The sequence below is a fragment of the Hoplias malabaricus genome, chromosome 2 (genome assembly GCF_029633855.1).
Source record: "Hoplias malabaricus isolate fHopMal1 chromosome 2, fHopMal1.hap1, whole genome shotgun sequence".
Taxonomy (NCBI): Eukaryota; Metazoa; Chordata; class Actinopteri; order Characiformes; family Erythrinidae; genus Hoplias; species Hoplias malabaricus.
In genome coordinates, this window is record NC_089801.1 from 39,227,745 (window position 1) to 39,245,846 (window position 18,102).

The 18,102-nt window shown below is 39.1% G+C and overlaps 2 protein-coding genes across 11 annotated transcripts; both read right to left on the reverse strand.

The window, feature by feature from the left end:
- Positions 1–1,764: 1,764 nt before the first annotated feature.
- Positions 1,765–4,919, reverse strand: asb12a (ankyrin repeat and SOCS box-containing 12a). 8 transcript variants are annotated; one of them, XR_010800191.1, is made up of 5 exons: positions 4,877–4,919; positions 3,581–3,779; positions 2,885–3,460; positions 2,444–2,723; positions 2,221–2,353 (listed from the first exon to the last, which is right to left on the reverse strand). XR_010800191.1 is itself a non-coding variant. In XM_066659415.1 (3 exons), the coding sequence occupies exons 1-3, from the start codon at positions 3,768–3,770 to the stop codon at positions 2,199–2,201; spliced, it is 921 nt and encodes a 306-aa protein (XP_066515512.1). In that variant the 5' UTR covers positions 3,771–3,779; the 3' UTR covers positions 1,765–2,198. The 8 variants fall into 8 exon arrangements, 1 of the variants encoding a protein (XP_066515512.1); XR_010800190.1 differs by having other exon boundaries at positions 4,834–4,919; XR_010800189.1 differs by having other exon boundaries at positions 3,581–3,869; positions 4,877–4,894.
- Positions 4,920–5,560: 641 nt separating this feature from the next.
- mtmr8 (myotubularin related protein 8) lies at positions 5,561–16,300 on the reverse strand. Of its 3 annotated transcripts, none has more exons than XM_066659412.1 (14): positions 16,151–16,300; positions 13,628–13,750; positions 13,248–13,410; positions 12,780–12,937; positions 12,518–12,646; positions 11,857–11,991; positions 11,551–11,683; positions 10,979–11,088; positions 10,623–10,748; positions 9,653–9,702; positions 8,436–8,636; positions 8,077–8,205; positions 7,559–7,685; positions 5,561–7,043 (listed from the first exon to the last, which is right to left on the reverse strand). In XM_066659412.1, the coding sequence occupies exons 1-14, from the start codon at positions 16,172–16,174 to the stop codon at positions 6,786–6,788; spliced, it is 1,866 nt and encodes a 621-aa protein (XP_066515509.1). In that variant the 5' UTR covers positions 16,175–16,300; the 3' UTR covers positions 5,561–6,785. The 3 variants fall into 3 exon arrangements, with proteins under 3 accessions (XP_066515509.1, XP_066515507.1, XP_066515511.1); XM_066659410.1 differs by having other exon boundaries at positions 5,561–7,046; XM_066659414.1 differs by lacking the exons at positions 13,628–13,750; positions 16,151–16,300 and having other exon boundaries at positions 5,561–7,046; positions 12,780–12,932; positions 13,248–13,384.
- Positions 16,301–18,102: the final 1,802 nt, after the last annotated feature.

An 18,102-nucleotide genomic window follows, 5' to 3' on the forward strand; every position in this document is an offset into this window, starting at 1 on the left:
AACTCATGCAATCGCGTATTAAGAGGCACAGTAGGTAATAATAAAATCACTGTGTGTGTGGTGCCTACCACTCACACACCATTGTGGGCAGTGTTGCACAGTCACTCCATATACAGATGTTTTTGTAATTGTCTAGTCAAACTGAGCGCCTGGAGATAACCCACGCAGACACAGGTAGAACACACCACACTCCTCACAGACAGTGATGAGGAGAGTATCCTAGTCAGGACCATGAGAACCTGTAGCTGTGAGACAGACACCACTGCAGTGCCACTATGTTGCTATTATTAATTCATAAACATAATTTATCTTTAGGGCAGCACGGTGGCGCAGCAGGTATTGTCACTGTCACACATATATCAGAAAATATACATCCAACTATTACAGAGTCATCAGAAAACTTCTGAAGGTGGCAAGTCTCTGTGCAGTAGCTGAAGTCCATGGTGTAGAGGGTGAAGAGGAAGGGAGAGAGGACAGTTCCCTGCAGGGCTTCAATATTGCTGAGCATTTTGTCCAACATACAGTGCTGCAGGCATACATACTGAAGTCTGCTTGTCAGGTAGTCAACAATCAAAGACACAAGGGGGCATCTACTTGCATCACTGTCAGCTAGCATATCACCTACAAGAGCAGGTCGAATTGTGTTGACTGCACTGGGGAAGTCAAAAAACACGGCCATCACAACATTGGCTGTCTTGCCCAGGCTAGCATAGACTTGGTTGAGCAGGTAGATTATGGCATCCTCAACTCCCAGGCGGCACTAATAGGCAAATTAGAGGGGGTCCAGAAGTGGTTGGACCATGGGCCGTAGCTGATCCATGACTAGTCTCCTCATGGCATACATGATGTGGGACGTCAGTGCCACTGACCTGTAGCCCTTGACATCACTGGGTCACAGCATCTTTGGAACAGAAACAATGCAAGATGTCTTCCGCATCGCAGGGACCCTCTGGAGACTCAGGCTCATGTTGAAGACATTGTGCAGTACTCCACAAAGCTGGGTGGCACAGGCTTTAAGCACCCTGGTGGGAACCCATCAGGGACTTTAGTCTTGTTTGTGTGGAGTCTCTTTACTTTTCTTCTCACCTGGTCAGCAATGAGACTCACTGTAGAGATGACAGGTGGGGGAGGGGTGGAGGTGTGAGGTGGGCTATTAGGAAGGGGAGGGAGGTGGAGTGGAGTGGGCTGATGAGGACTGGCAGCAGAGGAGTCAGGATGGGGAGGTCAGAACCTGCAGTGTCTAATCTGTTAAACGTTGACGTTGGGTGGTGACGTAAACAGCTACGATAATAACACGGGAATATCATGGTGAAATATATTTTCTTTATGAAACTCCCTTAATTTTTACACAAGAAGCATTTTCCAGCCGTGTATTCTGGAACATAACACAACACAACATAACACAAATAAAGACACTAATTTCCTTTGTGATAGCTAGTGATTAATAACTGTTTTATAAAGGAAGATTCCTCAGTCTCAAGTTATGTCATGTGTTCTTTTTATGTTCGGTAATAAACAGCCAGTTTTTTTATTTTGTTAAAAATAAGCAATATAATGTAATACTGGTTTGAAAAAAATAGGCTAATATGGCAAATCGTAAACAGTCACAGATAAGAGAGTGAAATAAATATCTGTTTTACATCAAGAATTAAGACTAAAATGGCAATATATATTTTTTTAATAGAAATATTTTTAGGCTTTATTCCAACATGAAGTGTCGCAAACTGCTCAGAGCATTGAAACAATACACAAAATACAACCACAAAATAGTAAAAAAACAAGGGTTTTATTTTCCATTAAAGTACATATGGGGAAATCTCTACCATTATTCAACATTTCCATGCATAATTAAATAGTAAAGATGTAAACAAAGTGACCAAGTGAGGGTTTGAGCTGAGGGTGTGGCTGTCAGAAACAGGAAGACAAAAGAGGAGAGGAGAGAAGGAGAGAAAGAAAAAAAAAGAGTCAAGGAGGGAGAATAATAGAGATGGGGCACAAAAATGGAACAGATAGACTCTTTTTGTCACTTTGTTTACAGCTCACACACAGAATTATGGGGAAATTTAGAGGACTTGCACTTGACCACTCAAGTCATTCCAGTGTGGAATATTCCAGTCAATTCAATTTATTTACATCTCTCTCTCCTTTCTCCTGTGTGTGTGTGGGAGTTCTGAAGGCACAGCCGAGTGTGTGGACGTTCAGAGAGAGATTCTGCAGTCTGTTTGTTTGTGTTTGAGATAGTTTAAGAGTCTTGGAGGCACGTCCAGAGAGTCTATATCCTGAATTCTGTTCAGTTTCTTCAGGTGTCTACGGATCACCAGCCGACACTGAGACAATAAAGACCTGGGACAACCTGAGAGAGAGAGAGAGAGAGAGAGTGAGAGAGCTAGATTAGCGAAAGAGGTAGATAGTGTGTTAGGGTGTTATTATTACTATTCCGTACTCTCATTTCTTCTTTCACTTTGTCTTTTCAGATGTTTGGATACATCGTGTGCCCTCAATCTCGGCCCCTTTCTTCCTGTCTATTTCCTTTCAATCACTGTATTTTTTCTCTCGTTTCCTCAATGGGCAGAATGGTAGTGCAACAGGTAGTGTCGCTGTCACACAGCTCCAGGGATCAGGGCGACTGTCACCCTGTGAAGGACTAGTGCCCCGTCCAGGGTGTTTCCCTGCCTTTGCACCGAGTGATTCCAGGTGGGCTCCAGACCCACTGCTACCCTGAACTGGATAAGGGGTTACAGACAATGGATGAATGAATGAATGTTCCCTCAACCCTATCTTCCTTTGTTTCTACTTACAATTTCCATTTTATTAATACATGTCTCTCCTCTCATCCTCTTTCTAAATCTCCATCTTTTCCCCTTCCATCTCCCTCCTCCCTCACCTCTCTCTCTGAGCAGCAGCTCCAGGGCCTCGTTCTGTTTGGTGCTCTTTTCGATGATGAGTGTGGGTAAGTAGACATTGGCCCCAAACTCGATGAGAAGTTTAATGAACTCTGGGTTGCAGCCGTGTGTAAGACACATTTCCAGCACTGTTCTCTTCTGTGTGGTCACCCTGCTGACCGCCCGCTCCTCTGCGCAATTATAGTTAGGATCGGCTCCGTGGAGCAGGAGGATCCTGAAGCAATCGAGGTGTCCGTAGACAGCTGCGAGGTAGAGGGGCCCTCCACACACGGAGCCAACACCAGTCCAGAGCGTGACCTTAGACCTGCCATCTGCTTCCGCACCATGTTTCAGGAGCTGCCTCAGGATCTCTGCTTCTCCCTCCCGCGCTGCTGTCAGCACAGGAGAACCGCCGTTCCGTATGCTCCCATTTGGATTAGCACCGGCCCGGAGCAGAGCCACCACACAACCGAGATATCGGCCGCACACAGCAGAGAACAGTGGCGTCTGGGCCTTCACATCTACACTATCCACCTCCGCACCTTGGGACAAGAGCAGCTGGAGACAGCGCAGGTGACCTACACACACAGAAACAAAAACAAAAAGGCATATACACATAAATATACATACTCTCAATCCTCTCAATTGCGACCTCTATCCTGACAGTGTTTACATAGAGTAAGAGGTAAACCCAGTACCTTTTGAGGCAGCCATGCGTAGAGGAGTTGCAGGGATGCCCCAGCCGCTGTGATGGTTGATGCACTTCCTGTAGCGCTCCTGTGACAACAGTGCCTCCAGCAACAAAGGGTCATCATTAGATGCAGCACAGTTCAGCTCCAAGCTCTCAGCAGCGCTTTCATCCTCCTCAGCCGGACGCAGCCGCAGCATGAAACTCACCTGACGAAAATCAATCGATCCATCCATCCATCAACCATTATTTCAACTGGGAACATTTTGAGGGTGACTCTAATTTACAGAAATCAGGGACTGAAAAAACGGTAACTAGGTTTTAAATACATATTAAAGCAATAAAAATATTAATACAAATAAAAATAATGATGACTTAACAAATACATTTATATTATCAGAATCAACAAAATTACAAATTTGGAAAAAAAAAACATAAAATGACAAATCAATATATATATAATACATAAATAATGAAAACTATAAAACAAACTCAAGTCATAAAAAAACAGTACAAATACCAATATTTAAAGTAAAGTTGAAAACAAATCAAATTGTACATTTTGAAAGCATACTAAAAACTGACCAAAATGTAAACTTGTATAGTGGAATAAATTAATAGCCTGAAATAATAAACAAAAACTAAGACTGAAACACTGAAATACACAACACGTCATATACCCACTTAGATGGTTCAAAGAGTTACTTTTTGGGGTTTGGTGGTAAAATTCACCAATTTTTTCTCAAAAAGAAGCATTAACTCATTTTCTGAGCTTCATTCTCTCTTAAAGCTCTGAAAACGAAGCATATGTTTGCAAATGAATATTATTTGCTCTTAAATAATTTCGGTGCTTAAAACACAATATAAAGCTAGAAATGGCAGGAAAACTAAACGTTTGCAGCATTTATGAACCTAATTTCATTAATTTAACTCAACTGGAACACACAATATGAATAACCTGTAGTTTAAACAAAAATAATTTACTGACATTGATTTTACCAACAATAAAACTCTCCAAGAATCTGATGTAAACAAACTGAAGTAAGCCTTAGTTTGGAATGTCCCGTTCCACCTTAAATTTCACTCTAACAGATGTATAATTTAAGGTGGAACAGACAATTCCAGGAAAACACGGCTATTCCTGTTGTAGACTTTTATAGTGATATATTTTATTATATTAAAGCTCTATAAGTAGCGATAAAAGCAAAAACCTACTAAACGTGAGTTAAAACCACAAAAATGAGTTATAAATAATATTTTTACTTTGTTATTTATATTTCTTTCGCTGACGGTCAAGGACACTCACCGGCTCCTCGCAGCTGGAGCGACTCTGATTGGACACTTACATCATGTGATATACGGGGGGGGGGGTTGTTTATTAAGACTTTTATTTTGTACACACACACACAAATTAATGTGATGTTGTGTGTTTTGTAAAAGAATTGCTTTGCTGGATGCAATAAAATAACAATAACAGATACTTCATTGATCCCAAAGGATATATGGAATAGAGGCATAGAAATAAAAAAAAGGTTGTATAAAATCATTTATTCACTGATGTACAAAATCAAGTTGAAATAAAAATAGTGCAAAAAAAAAAAATAAAAATTACAAAATTTATGGAAGTGCATGATTAAAATATACATATTTAGCAGGCAGTTTTTTATTAAGCGTAATTATACTAAAACTATAAAAATAAATGGTTTACTTCAGGCAAAATATTAAAAAATATATATGCACATGAAGAAAAAGCAGCTCAAGACACTAAAAAGAGCAATAACAATATTCTTTGTTGGCAGAAAATTGGCAAAAAATCAAGCTGCATTTGATATCATTTCACATTTTCCCTCTTTAGAGAAAATAATAAAAAAGGCATATATATTGCAAAAATATATATTTTTGATTATCAGAACCTGAAAACACAATCTGATTCTTTTGGTGAATTATTTAGAATACCAACATGTTTTGTTCTGTTAAAAGGCTGACACTCAGTAAACATAAAATATCAAAAATGGTGGGAAAATAACAGAACATATGAGAAATAACCTCCCAGGCCACTTTCATATGGAATTCATTTTATAAATTGCATTCACCATGAGTTGCAAATTGTGATAGAAATAGTTTGACCTGTTCTAAAATGTGTAACCCAAAGATATTTTAATTTTCCCAGCTCCTCTGTCAGAGCTTTTCCATTTTTCCCCCAAACAGCTACAGCAAAAACACCAGCACCATTCCCTTCCAATCCATCAAGGTCATTTATCACATTTAACAGTGTTCCCTTTGACTCTAAATTATTTACCAATATTTTTTTACTTTTTGAACAAATCAAAAAGCACCATTATCTGAGTTTTCCCTTTAAAGACCAGAATATATTAATAAAATGTAGCAATTTTCTTAAATTATTGCTATTGTGTGCTTTTACAAATACACAGCAAAAAAATTAACATGATTAGTGAAAATGCAGATAAAAAATATTTTGCGACAGAAAACATGGGATAAAACGAGCCATTCTGATTCTTCCCCACTTCAGTCAAGTGCAAAAACTTTAGAATTGCTCCCACCTCCCCCAATTCAATTTAAAGCTGATCCTTTTTCAGAGCCCACCAACCCACAAGCTGTGAAACAAGACCCCCACCCCCAAGTCTGTGTTCTGCCTAAATAATGAGAATAAACAGCCATTCTAATTCAGAACCGTGTTCACTGTGGAAAAGAGGGATATGACCTATTTAACTGATTTGCTATATCAGCAGAACATGTACTTAGAACAGAGGTGCTTACATTTTGCATAAGACCGTATATGTATTTGATCAGTGGAGTACAAAACGATGGTAGTAAACATTCTATGGCAGCAAAGCCTTTTCAAGACAACTGTGTTTGATCATGAAGCCCAAAAAATTATATTATCAGATAGTATCAAAATATTAGTCCAGATAAAGCATCAAAACCAAACCACTGAGGATTCCCTGATTTCAAAATTATATTTACAGTAATAAAATATTTGTAAATGCCTGTTAAGTCTGACAGGTTTAACTGGATGCTGTTAGGTGATGTTTGTTTGTGTTTCTCTTTGGCAGAAATCAAACACACTTCAGTATCCATCCTGGGAAATTAACCCACGATAGTGTGTGTGTTGGTCTTTTTGGAAAACTACTGCTCGATTTCTCAGTCCTGTACATGTTTGTTTGCTTTTGGCTGTTTTTTGTTTCCATGGAGATTTAAGAGGATTCCTGTGCCTCTCCTCTGAAGTTCTGCATTTCCATGGAAACAGGTCTGTCACTTCCACCCTCCTGTTTATCTTCCGCTTCATCCTGATTGGCCTGATCCTCCTCTGCTCCATTGCCATTGGTCAAAACCCCACAGTGTCCATTCGACTGGTCATACAAAATGGGTGTTTTCCCGGGTCGTTGATTGTGTGCAGGAGATGATGAGATTGGCTCGTCTGGACAAGGGAGGACTCCATCAGCAACAGCCAGCTGCTGATTGGTGGATTCAGAGTAATTTATATTAGTGGAAATAATTTTTATGTGCACAAATTGAAGAAAAAAAATATAAAAAATAAACATACAGGTTAAATTAAAATAACTATCTTTGGTGCATCCCAATCATAAAGCAACAACACAGCCACACCCAAATTCACAGTACACAAAGTAATAAGGATTATACGCTGAATAAGAATGGAGGAGATGGAGCAGAGCAGAAGCACCTTTACTACTGGTGCTTTTAAGCCGGGCAAGGAATCACTGCACTGTTAGAAAAACAGTGATTTTGCCAGAGAAAAAAATATTAAGGAAAGTTGTGTCACAATTTGTTCTTCCAGATGTAAATAAATGGCACCTGAAGATTTCTAAATGCATAAAAGAAATTTCGTCACAGCAGCAAGATTACCCAGTTTGCCTTGGAAAAGGCGCACCTCATCAGAAGACAATAGTGTTTTCATTTATTATGTTGGGAGGAAATGGGAGACTACAAGTCCCAGAATTCCACTCACTCTCTGTAGTTCAGTCATGGTCTTCTCTTCCTGCGTCTGTCTGAGGGTGAGGGAGAGCAGAGCATCAAGAATGGACTGTTTTGGGTGCATCCCTTTATCATAACGATTATACATCCTGCACCAGAACCTACACACACAAAAACATACACACACACACCAGAATAGTAAGATTAACAGATCTGTGTGACAGAGGCCTAATCTGCTGCTGACGCTAATGTTGAGTTATACACTCACACTGCAGCAGCTGCATGTGTGTGTTTGTGTTAATGTTTAAACGTGTTTAAAGCAGAGGTAAACACTGATTTTGAGAGCATCTGTTTTATATTTGAAACCCAGCAACAGGGTACTTGCATGAGGAGGTTGAAGCACATACTTGCATTTAAAATAGAGAGTTTGTGTGTGTGTATCCAGTTAAATGTATCAAAACAAGAAATTATACCTGGGGTGTCAGAAACTTTCAACAGCAGTGTGTGTGTGTGTGTGTGTGTGTGTGTGTGTGTGTGTGCATGCATGTGTACTTGAAGTGCAGCGGCAATGTGCTGGGTCTCAGGACGCTGTTGTGTGAAGAGCGTTTGTAGAGAGGATTACGGTATTTATCCTGATGCTGCAGCAAATATGGCCAAAGAGAAAATGTTCTCTCTTTAAGTCTGTGAAAACACACATCATTAAAGAGACAGATCAGAAAACAATTCATATCCCTCCCCAGTGTACACCAAATACAGTCCATCAGGCAGAGGACCACAACACCACCATCATTTTATTTACAACGAAGGGTAGGGGCAATTCTAAAGTCTCTGCACTTGATATCAGAATCGGAGCAGAATCAGAACAGCTTGTTTCATCCCTTGTTTTCCAACTGGGTGTGCTTGCCGCTCACCTGATCTCCTGTCTTTCTCTCTGGCAGTTTCCAATGAAGTTTCCATACTGACATGCATAAACATGATCGTGAATGTCCAGCAGGAAGCATTCATTAAACTGAAAAGCACAAGGAAACTGTTCGGACAGCTGCCACACACACTCCACAAACTGGGTAAACACCGGGGACACCTCTTTAGGATCACCTTCCAGATGACCACACCTGGAAAACACACACAAACGCACACAGAGTAGATTAAAGCCCCCTTTTTTCTTTTTGGTAAAATGCTAAACTTGGGTGTTATGTAAAATATTTAGTTTAAATAAAAACACAAAAGATAAATATGATAAATCTCTCCTTAATACTTATACGTACCAGTCGTTCGCCAACCGTAAGCATGCATGTATTAAGTCTGAGTGCAGCACTCGGTGGGCATGTATAACAGTGACAGCGAAGATAACAGTTGCACTGGGCCAGTGTGTAGAGCAGAGTAGCAGTGGTGAAGGCAGTACAGGGAAAGGGTAAGGGTAGCAGCGGGGGGAAAACCAATTTGGAGACAGACTAGACTAAATATGTCCGTAGGTTTGTACATGAACAATCCTGTGCCATTTTATTGTGAATTTTTACAAAATGACAACCGCAGCTCAGAATAAAAACCCAGAAAAAAACGCAGCGACTTTTCTGACGAGGCTGTGTGTTGCTATGGTAACATAAAACAGCATTCTGTTCTTCAGTGATAGAAAACTGTTAGTCATACACAGTCATTAAAATATTGGACCACGCCCACACCATTCTAAGAGAGCTCTGAGGAGCATATTTTGGTGATATTTGAGGAGAGATTTATCATATTTTTGTTTTGTGTTTTTTTAAAACCCCATGTTTAAACTTATACAAAAAAAAATCTAAATTTCAAAATGAGTTCCCAGGGGCTTTAAAGCAACACTATATCTAAGATTTTATATTCTTGCTCCTGGGCAGCCCCTACAGTTGCAGGGTGTACTGTCCTGAAATCAAGATGGAGGGTGAGGGAGAGAGGGTTGTTTCTTACCTCTCTCCAAAAACTATATATAGTGCAGTTTCTGCAGTGCTGAGCTCAGAGTAGCAATGACAGACACTATATTCTCCCTATTACAGCTCAAATGGAGGATCACAATTATTTTGAAGCTATAATTTTAAGTAAAAATATTACCTAGTGCTGCTTTAAACACAAGATATGATTATGATTAAAGCCTTGTCACCTGTGATTGAATTTGTGTCCAAAGGAAATCCACTCTCTCTCAATCAGAACCTGAAAGAGAAAGAGGAAAAAAATGAAATAAATTAGAGCCAAGGCACTTTTATTAGTAATTTTAAAGCCACAGTCCATGTGTTATATATATATATATATTATATATATATATATATATATATATATATATATATATATAAATAAAACACATGGACTGTGTATATATATATATATATATATATATATATATATATATATATACACACACACACACACACACATTGATCTTACAGATTCGCTATGGAGTAAGCACTTATGAACATATAATATTTATATAACGTTAGAAATACTTTTGATCCAAACTATGAGCTGGTGTCAGACTGCAGAACAATTGTGGGTGGTATGAACATGGCAATGTAAGCAATACAAAAGCTTTTGGGGATGGCAGCTGCATGGCATTTCAGGAATCTTGCTCATCCTGCAGTGATTTTATTGTTGTCTGGATGCTAAAAGTACATCACTGAGGAAACAGTCATCTCTTTGAGACGCTCTTCCATTCCTATTAGGGCTTTAGAGGCTGGATGTCCTTAAGGAAGGGTCTATATCAAGGGAAGTGTATATAGTAAATATATTGCTCAGTCTGGTTGGTTCTGTGGCAGACCTAATATAACGCATGCCAAATTTAGCACCGGGCACTCAAAGTCCAACAGAAGAATACTGCAGAAAAATTAATTTAAAAATCTCTCAAGCAACCAAGAGACGTTCATCACCGCACAGACAAACAATGGTCTGAAAGAGGACAATGAGCAGAGAATGGCTTTAAAGTTTACATTTGTTTTAAATCTCTTACTACTCTTACTTACTGTTTATGTAATTTAACCTTAAATAATTACAGACATGTAAAGTAAGTTTCTCATGCAAACTCATTTTGTGTGTGTGTGTGTGTGTGTGTGTGTGTGTGTGTGTGTGTGTGTGCTCACCATGAGTCCTTTGATGGTTCTGTAGTATGGGTCGAGCAGGATGGAAGCCAGAGAACAAACCTGAGCTGTTCGATCCCAGCCATCAGAACAGTGCACCAATACACTTGCTCCTTCATCTCCTACTGCCTATCATACACACAGACACACATCTGATGTATACTATTTGTAGACACCCCTTACCCCTTCATTTCCTCTACTTTAGGCTGTACCCATTGTGGATACTGTGTGAATCTCAGAAGAAAAACAAGAAATGAAATGTAAAGCTCTGGCACAGCTACACATAAGCCTAAGGACCCCAAGCCCAATGCAAAGCGTGGACTAGAGGGGTATACCTGTATAAGCATGAAAATACATACCTTGGCTAGAAAGAACCCAGCATCCATCACAGCTTTAATGTGCCTCAGCCAGCCGGAGTTCTCCAGCCCGGTCAGATAATCACTCATTGTGAGAGACTTCTGAGCACACACTGACCACAGATAAACACAGATATGTTCATTTAAACCCAACACAATACATAGATTCATAATGTGAAATCATTTATTATCACATTTTACAGAAAGAGCCCTACCAAATTTTTATTTTTAGCTAATCTCGGAACAACAACATAAACACTACTAAAAGAAATACACATAGCCCTTTTCTACCATATAAATCTGGATCTTAAACTGATTCCATTCTGGATTAGAACCTTGATGCTCTCCAGTGAAGCACCCCACACTGCCATATATCCAGATCAGAAAGCAGGTCATCCACTGCACATAACTCTTGAGTCTCTGAGGTCTTTCTGAAGCTTCTTTAGTTTGTCACAAACTTTGGACATGTCACAGTTCTTGCTGAAGAACTATTCTTTGGCTCTCAAAAGAAATCAGAACAAAATAAAACACAAAAATATACAAATTGGTATGTGTATGTCTGTGTTTGCGCTCACACTCAAGTAGTTTCTGCAGACTGCTCCTCATTACATGGATGTTCTCAATGCCCTGAAACTGGAACCTGATGTTGGCATAGTTATCTTCATTTTCATAGCCTTTACCTGCTGCTCGGTTAGCCATAGCATTGAGCTGAAACACACAAACACACACACTATAATCTGAAATAAATTGAAGAACATCTGGTGTAATCCCTGTACTGGAGTTAGTATCACTGTAAATCATATTGTTCACAGATCGACAGCTTTAAATGTATTATTTTTTTTGGGGGGTGGGGGTCGGGGAGGGGATGTAAGGTACTGTACCTTGGGCCGTGTGTCCACTACGTAAATAAAGGGACAGTTTGGATTAGCCTCGCAAATGGCCTGCAGCATCTGCTCATCCTCAATGCAGCGAGAACTCAAACCTGAGAGCGGCTGGCTACAGCGACAGATCGCTGCCTACAAACAAAAACATTTCAATTTAGTGATATTTGTGTTGAGCTTTTTACAGGCAAGACACAGACAAAAAAACTGCTATTAAAAAAGGTAAACAAACATGCAACGTCAGTGACGCAACTTTCGAAGTCTAGAGAAAATCTAAGAATCATGTTGAATACTATAACGCATATTATTAATAATAATAATAATAATAATAATAATAATATTAATAATTGTAACACAAATTGATGCAGTGATGTGACAACTGTTGAGGATGATATCTAATATTTTTTTGCACGTCTAAACATCCACACTGATTACAGAAGAAAATAATAATTAATGCTTAGCAAAACAGCACCCCCTTGTGGAGCAGGGCATGTAAGTTAGTGTATATGTGAGTGAGTGAAGGAGGAAATTATTGATCGAGTGTGTATTCATATATGTATAAATGTATTTGAGTGAGTGACGGAATTATGTGAGTATATAAGTGAAGGAGTATGCCTGTATGTGAGTGAGTATATGACTGATTGACCGAATGATTGTGTACCTTTGTATCCTTGTGGAAGTAGGAGAGAGCAGGCAGTCGACTGCGGCTCCTGAACTTGGCGCTGCCCGTTACCGTGGCAACACTGGCAGATTTAGGGAGACCGAGTATTGAGGGATATGTACTACAGAGCTGTGGCATGGAGTAGAGTAGAGGGAGGTGGGAGAGAGAGAGAGAGACAGAGAATGGTTCACTTAAAGATCTTGGAGGTTGGCACTACTGATGTGAATTATATATTTTGCCGTATCACAAGCCACCACTGTACCTCATAGTTGCTGTTGATGTCACTGATTTCCCAGAGTTCATTGGGCAGGCCCATCCTGCTGAAGTCGTTTGTCATGTTAATGAGGCTCCACCCCTCGGACCGCTCAGCCTCGGTTTGTTGAGGATTATACAGAAAGGCATACAGCTCCTCCACCTTCACTGAGACACAACTACACCGTCAGTACCAACACCAACCATTTGAACATGCCATCTTCCACTGATTTACTTGTTTACATTTTACCAGGACATGTAAACAACAAGAAACTGCGTTAAAGCTGCAATCAATCATCCCCCATGTGGAGGACCCATTCTGTGGAGCATAAATGGGCTCGTTCAGAAACGACACATGAGTTTAATTCATTGTGTCCATCTTCATAACCACTTAAAAAATAACACTTTCTAAGTTTTAAGTTATTGTTCTGTCGAAATTATGATACTGCAGTTTCTTTATATATATATATATATATACCTGGTTGAGAGAGGTGCGTTAGAGACTGATAGACTTCCTGAGCCTCTCTTTCTCGGGGCATTAACAGATGAAGAAGCTGGAAAGTTTTACAGCGAATCAGGAGCGGGCATCCAGATGTGGTGAGGGGAAGCTTCTCCACAGAGGCAATGTGATGATGAAGAACCTACAGAATAAAACCAACACACACACACACACACACAAATAAATGCCAGGGTTTGTTTACTATACATGCCATTTCTGTCCAAAAATCCACACACAGTCTAACAGACTGTAACTTTAATCTAAATATTCATAGTAGTAAACCACAGACAAGGAAAAAATTATCTAAAATTTGTTGGGGCTACAGTGAATTAAAGTAAACAAGCAGAGAGCCACATTACCCATGTTTCCTTGCGCGTCTCGTTGGCTTGTTCCACGTAAATGAGGTGAGTGGCCGTGAGGTATAACGTCCCTGTAGCAGTTTTCTTTGTGTTGTATCTGTCTACCAGCTTTACATACTCCACCTTTAAAGAAAAAAAAACACAGAGAACCTTTAATTTATTTTTTTAAATGTTTATACAATTAATGACCAGAATGACCATCTCCAAATTTGGTGAACAAGATAAACTATTAATCATTACAAACCATTATTTCAATTACTGTAATCACTAAAAGAAGGGGTTACTTTCCATGGAAAGTGTCCACCACATGGTGCCTGCATTCTTAAAGTAGCAGTACAATGATTATACCATTTTATTACATGATAAAGAATCATTGAATACTGATGTTTATTCAGTAGTGTCCTTGGCATTGCATCCAGGTACTGGGATCAACACAGACCATAGGTCTTGCGCCCCCGTGTTGGACCGAACACCACCACCTTCAGCACCACCCAAGTTTCATAGAAGGAGGAGGTAGCCCATCTAATCCTGACCCAGACTGCAGGTTCTAGTGTTCCGAGAAGCCTTTAGTTTGGATTTTATATCAAGTAAGATTTGTTTTGAGAAAATTAAATAAGGGAGAAAGAAAAAATTTGTCACTGACACAGGATGGTTGCTGATGATTTATTCCTGAAAGGCAGGAAACTGCTGTGTGAAGAATACACTCTTTTTAAAAACACACTTCCTGCAACACTGCTGACCAGCAATACTGCATGCATGCAGGCATGCGCATGCAAGCACACACACGTCCAATAAATCTTTATGACTAAAATTTGCTGAATGTTGGTAACACACACAGTTCTGAGGGCTGTTTACTCATTAAAGTGAGTTAGACTTTAACTTGTGCTAAAGTCCTTAATAGATCAGTCTCATGTATCACTAAACAGACTATCCAGCAATCTGGTAGAAGAAGAAAAAAAAAAACAGATCTTATTGGTATTTTTATGAAAAAAGGCCTGGGCCATCACTGGAAAAAAAAAAAAAACAACTTCAATCACAATCGAAATATTGATCAGAAAAATTACAATTAGTATCACACCCAGAATCCTTCATCCCTATTATCACACTTTCAAATGCCACAGTTTTGTTAGACACAACTGTGGTTTAAGTGTCATCAAATCCCCACAGCAATGCCCTAACATCTACTGTGAAGTTCTCTCAGAAGAGTAGAGACTGTTACTGCTGTAAAGAGAAAGAATGCACAGAACTTTGGAGATGATATATATATATATATATATATATATATATATATATATATATATATATATATATATATGTATGCATGTATGAACGTAAGTTGTTTTGTTGCAATGTCACATTTAAAATTAGGGGCTCAGGAGGTCAGCTGTTCAATCTGCGATGATGCCTTTGTCATCCAAGACCGGAAGTCAGAAAGCAAAATCTCTCTCTCTCTATTCCCTTCATCACTGTGTGCACAGAGATGGACAGGGTAGTGTTCTCCTCAAAACATTTAGAACGGTCACTTGGTGTTACATTACTGGCTGCTTGAAAAGAAGCTGTGACTGGCTTCATGTGTATTGTTCATGTTCTTCATCTGAGGAAAAGAGAGATCCTCACAGTCCCAGGTTTATACCACTGAGTGTGACTGGATGGATTTAGTGGAGACTAATTATGGAGAACACATGCTTAAAAATTGTATTAATATATAAATGTGAATAAAATATTTAATGTATGGGCTTATATTAGTGGATATGAGGATCTGTAGAACCCTTAAAATCATTAGCAGTCAGAGTATTTTTATATCAGTGAAGCCATATTGGAAAAGACTGATTTTAATGCTGCGTAAATGAGAGTACGTCCCATATTTGCATACAAGCGAGAGACAGAAAGAGGAACCTGGAGTTCATATTTAAATCTGTTCTAGTGTTTGACCGTGAAATAAAATATCTGTTTACAAATCATACATCTCTAAATGCTTTAAATATAAATGTTCAGCTCCACTCAAACATCCGAAGGCAATCAATCCTTTAACATTTTCCTCTTCCTATCCTTCTGAATATCTCCTACATTTCTTTCTACTCCCCTTTCTCTCTGCATCGGTTTTTCTTTACAATATTATTCCCTCTTTCTGCTTCCTCCTTTTCTTATATTTTCTGCAGCTCTTGGTGTGTTGTATATTCTTTCTTCAACACTCGTACCTTTCTTTCTCATTCAGTTTCATCACTCATTTCTTCCATCTCTTCTTTCCGTTGCTTTACTTTCACCCACTTGTGTTTCTACTTCCTTTTCAGCTTACTTTCCATCTCTCACTGCTTTATTTCTGTTATTCTTTATGAGTCTTATCTGTTTTTATCGTCCTATCTCTATCTCTCCCCGTCCTCATTCTCCTATCTCTAATGAGAAAATAAGATCATGTTGAATGTGTTTATATCTTATCAGTAACTTATTCACAAAGCTGAATTATTTACTGTTTCTTAGCATATATCTCCTTCGCCGCGCGCTTTAATTCGGTTTAACCCTCACCTTTGGTGTTATAATGTGCTCCATTCTGCGCGGAGAGTGAATTCCTGCTCAGGTGTGTTACGTTTTTAGATGTTTTTCGCTCTTCATTTTTCTCTGAAACTCATGAAATGCAGCGACTCCCCCATTCTCACCAGGGCAGTCAGCTGATCATCAGCGCTAATCCCGCGAGAGTCAAAGAGATTCCGCGAGAGTTTAGTGTCCCACCATATTAGCGCTCTACACAGTTAAGATTTTGTAAATCATTCTCTAACTTTTCATCAAAATCCAGAAATAAAGTCACATCTCTTATAGCAGAGATCAAAATTATAGAACAGTTCACACTGCCTTTACTTTTAAAATCACTGATTAGTACATTTAATATTAAATATATTATTACAGCAGAAAATAAAAAAGCAAAATATGGGGGCAATTTTTATTCTTAAGAAAATAAGAATAAAGACAGAATATTAAAATCATAAAATCATCTATCTATCTATCTATCTATCTACCTATATATATATATATATATATATATATATTAAACATTCTCTACAACAATTTGGTTAAACTGGTAGACCAGCTAAACCATCAAACCAGCTTCAGTTTCACCTGATCACATTCTTCATTTCCCAGTCCAAATCCAATCAAATAAAAATGTATTTATATAGCGCTTTTTACTACTGATGTTGTCACAAAACATCTTTACAGAGTTAGTATCAGAACAGTTGGCAATGCCAATCAGAAAACCCTATGCGAGCCAGCCAAATTGGATAGTGGCAAGGAATACTCCCTTGAGGCTGGAGGAAGAAATCTCAGGAGGAACCAAGACTCACAAAGGGGACCCATCCTCCTCTGATCAAACTACTGATAGAAATGAACAGTATCACCAGTCAAGTCTGTCATTATACTATAGTGTATTTATTACAGTACTGATGTAAGTGTCATGGAAGTAATGTAGATTCATGCAATAATAATAATGATGATAAGTATGGTGATAGTGGCATCAATCTGAGGCCACAATAATAGTGCTGGAAGCATCAGTCTGAGTGTTGCTAATCAATCAAATCAAATTTTATTTATATAGCACTTTTCACAACAAAGTCATCACAAAGCAGCTTTAGAGAGATCCGGGTCCTAGCCTCCTATGAGCAAGCCAGGGGCAACAGTGTCAAGGAAAAACTCCCTCAACACATGAGGAAGAAACCTTGGAAGGAACCAAGACTCATACGGGGTACCCATCCTCCTCGGGTCGACACCAGAGACACAACAGAGAACAGAAGTAAAAGTGAACTGATGACAGATGAATGGGTTATAGTAATGTGAATGTAGAATATTAGTGATATATGAGTCTGAGAAAGGAAGAGGTGATCAGTGATTCTGTGTGAGTTAAAAGTAGGTGCAGAGTTAATTTGAGATAAAACAGCACGGCCAAGCATGATACTGTAGATGAGACAAGGCCAGGATCTTGTACAGGACACACAGGGGCTGGATCAGGACAACAGCTGGAGAGCAGCAGGACATCTCAAAACATGAGAGAGAGGAGAAAGAAAACCAGACAAAGGGAAAAAATAAAAATAAAGGGGTTAGTAGGTTCATGTTAAAGAAGAGACTAATTCAATTCCATTTCTACATCAGTGTAATTGATAATGGCGGGTAATGGTGAGTGGTCAGAGGCTGGCAGCAGTAGATGGAGGTGAGCAGCTGGTCTGGTGTGGACCGCAAGAGAACCCAGCCGACAATCTTCCATCAGTGTGCTGTCATTTTCTCAGAAAAGTAAAGAGAAGGAATTAGTTTAGGTGAGTTCAATAGAAAAGCAAATGTAAATATTTTCATTAGTGTAGTGACTCCAACTGATCTGACTGTAACAGAATGACTGGAAGGAGGGAAACCAAAGGGAACAGATGTTAGATTACCCTGAAATGTAAGCATTCATCTGCTTCACCATCTTCAAACCAGAGTGATTGGGAGCACAG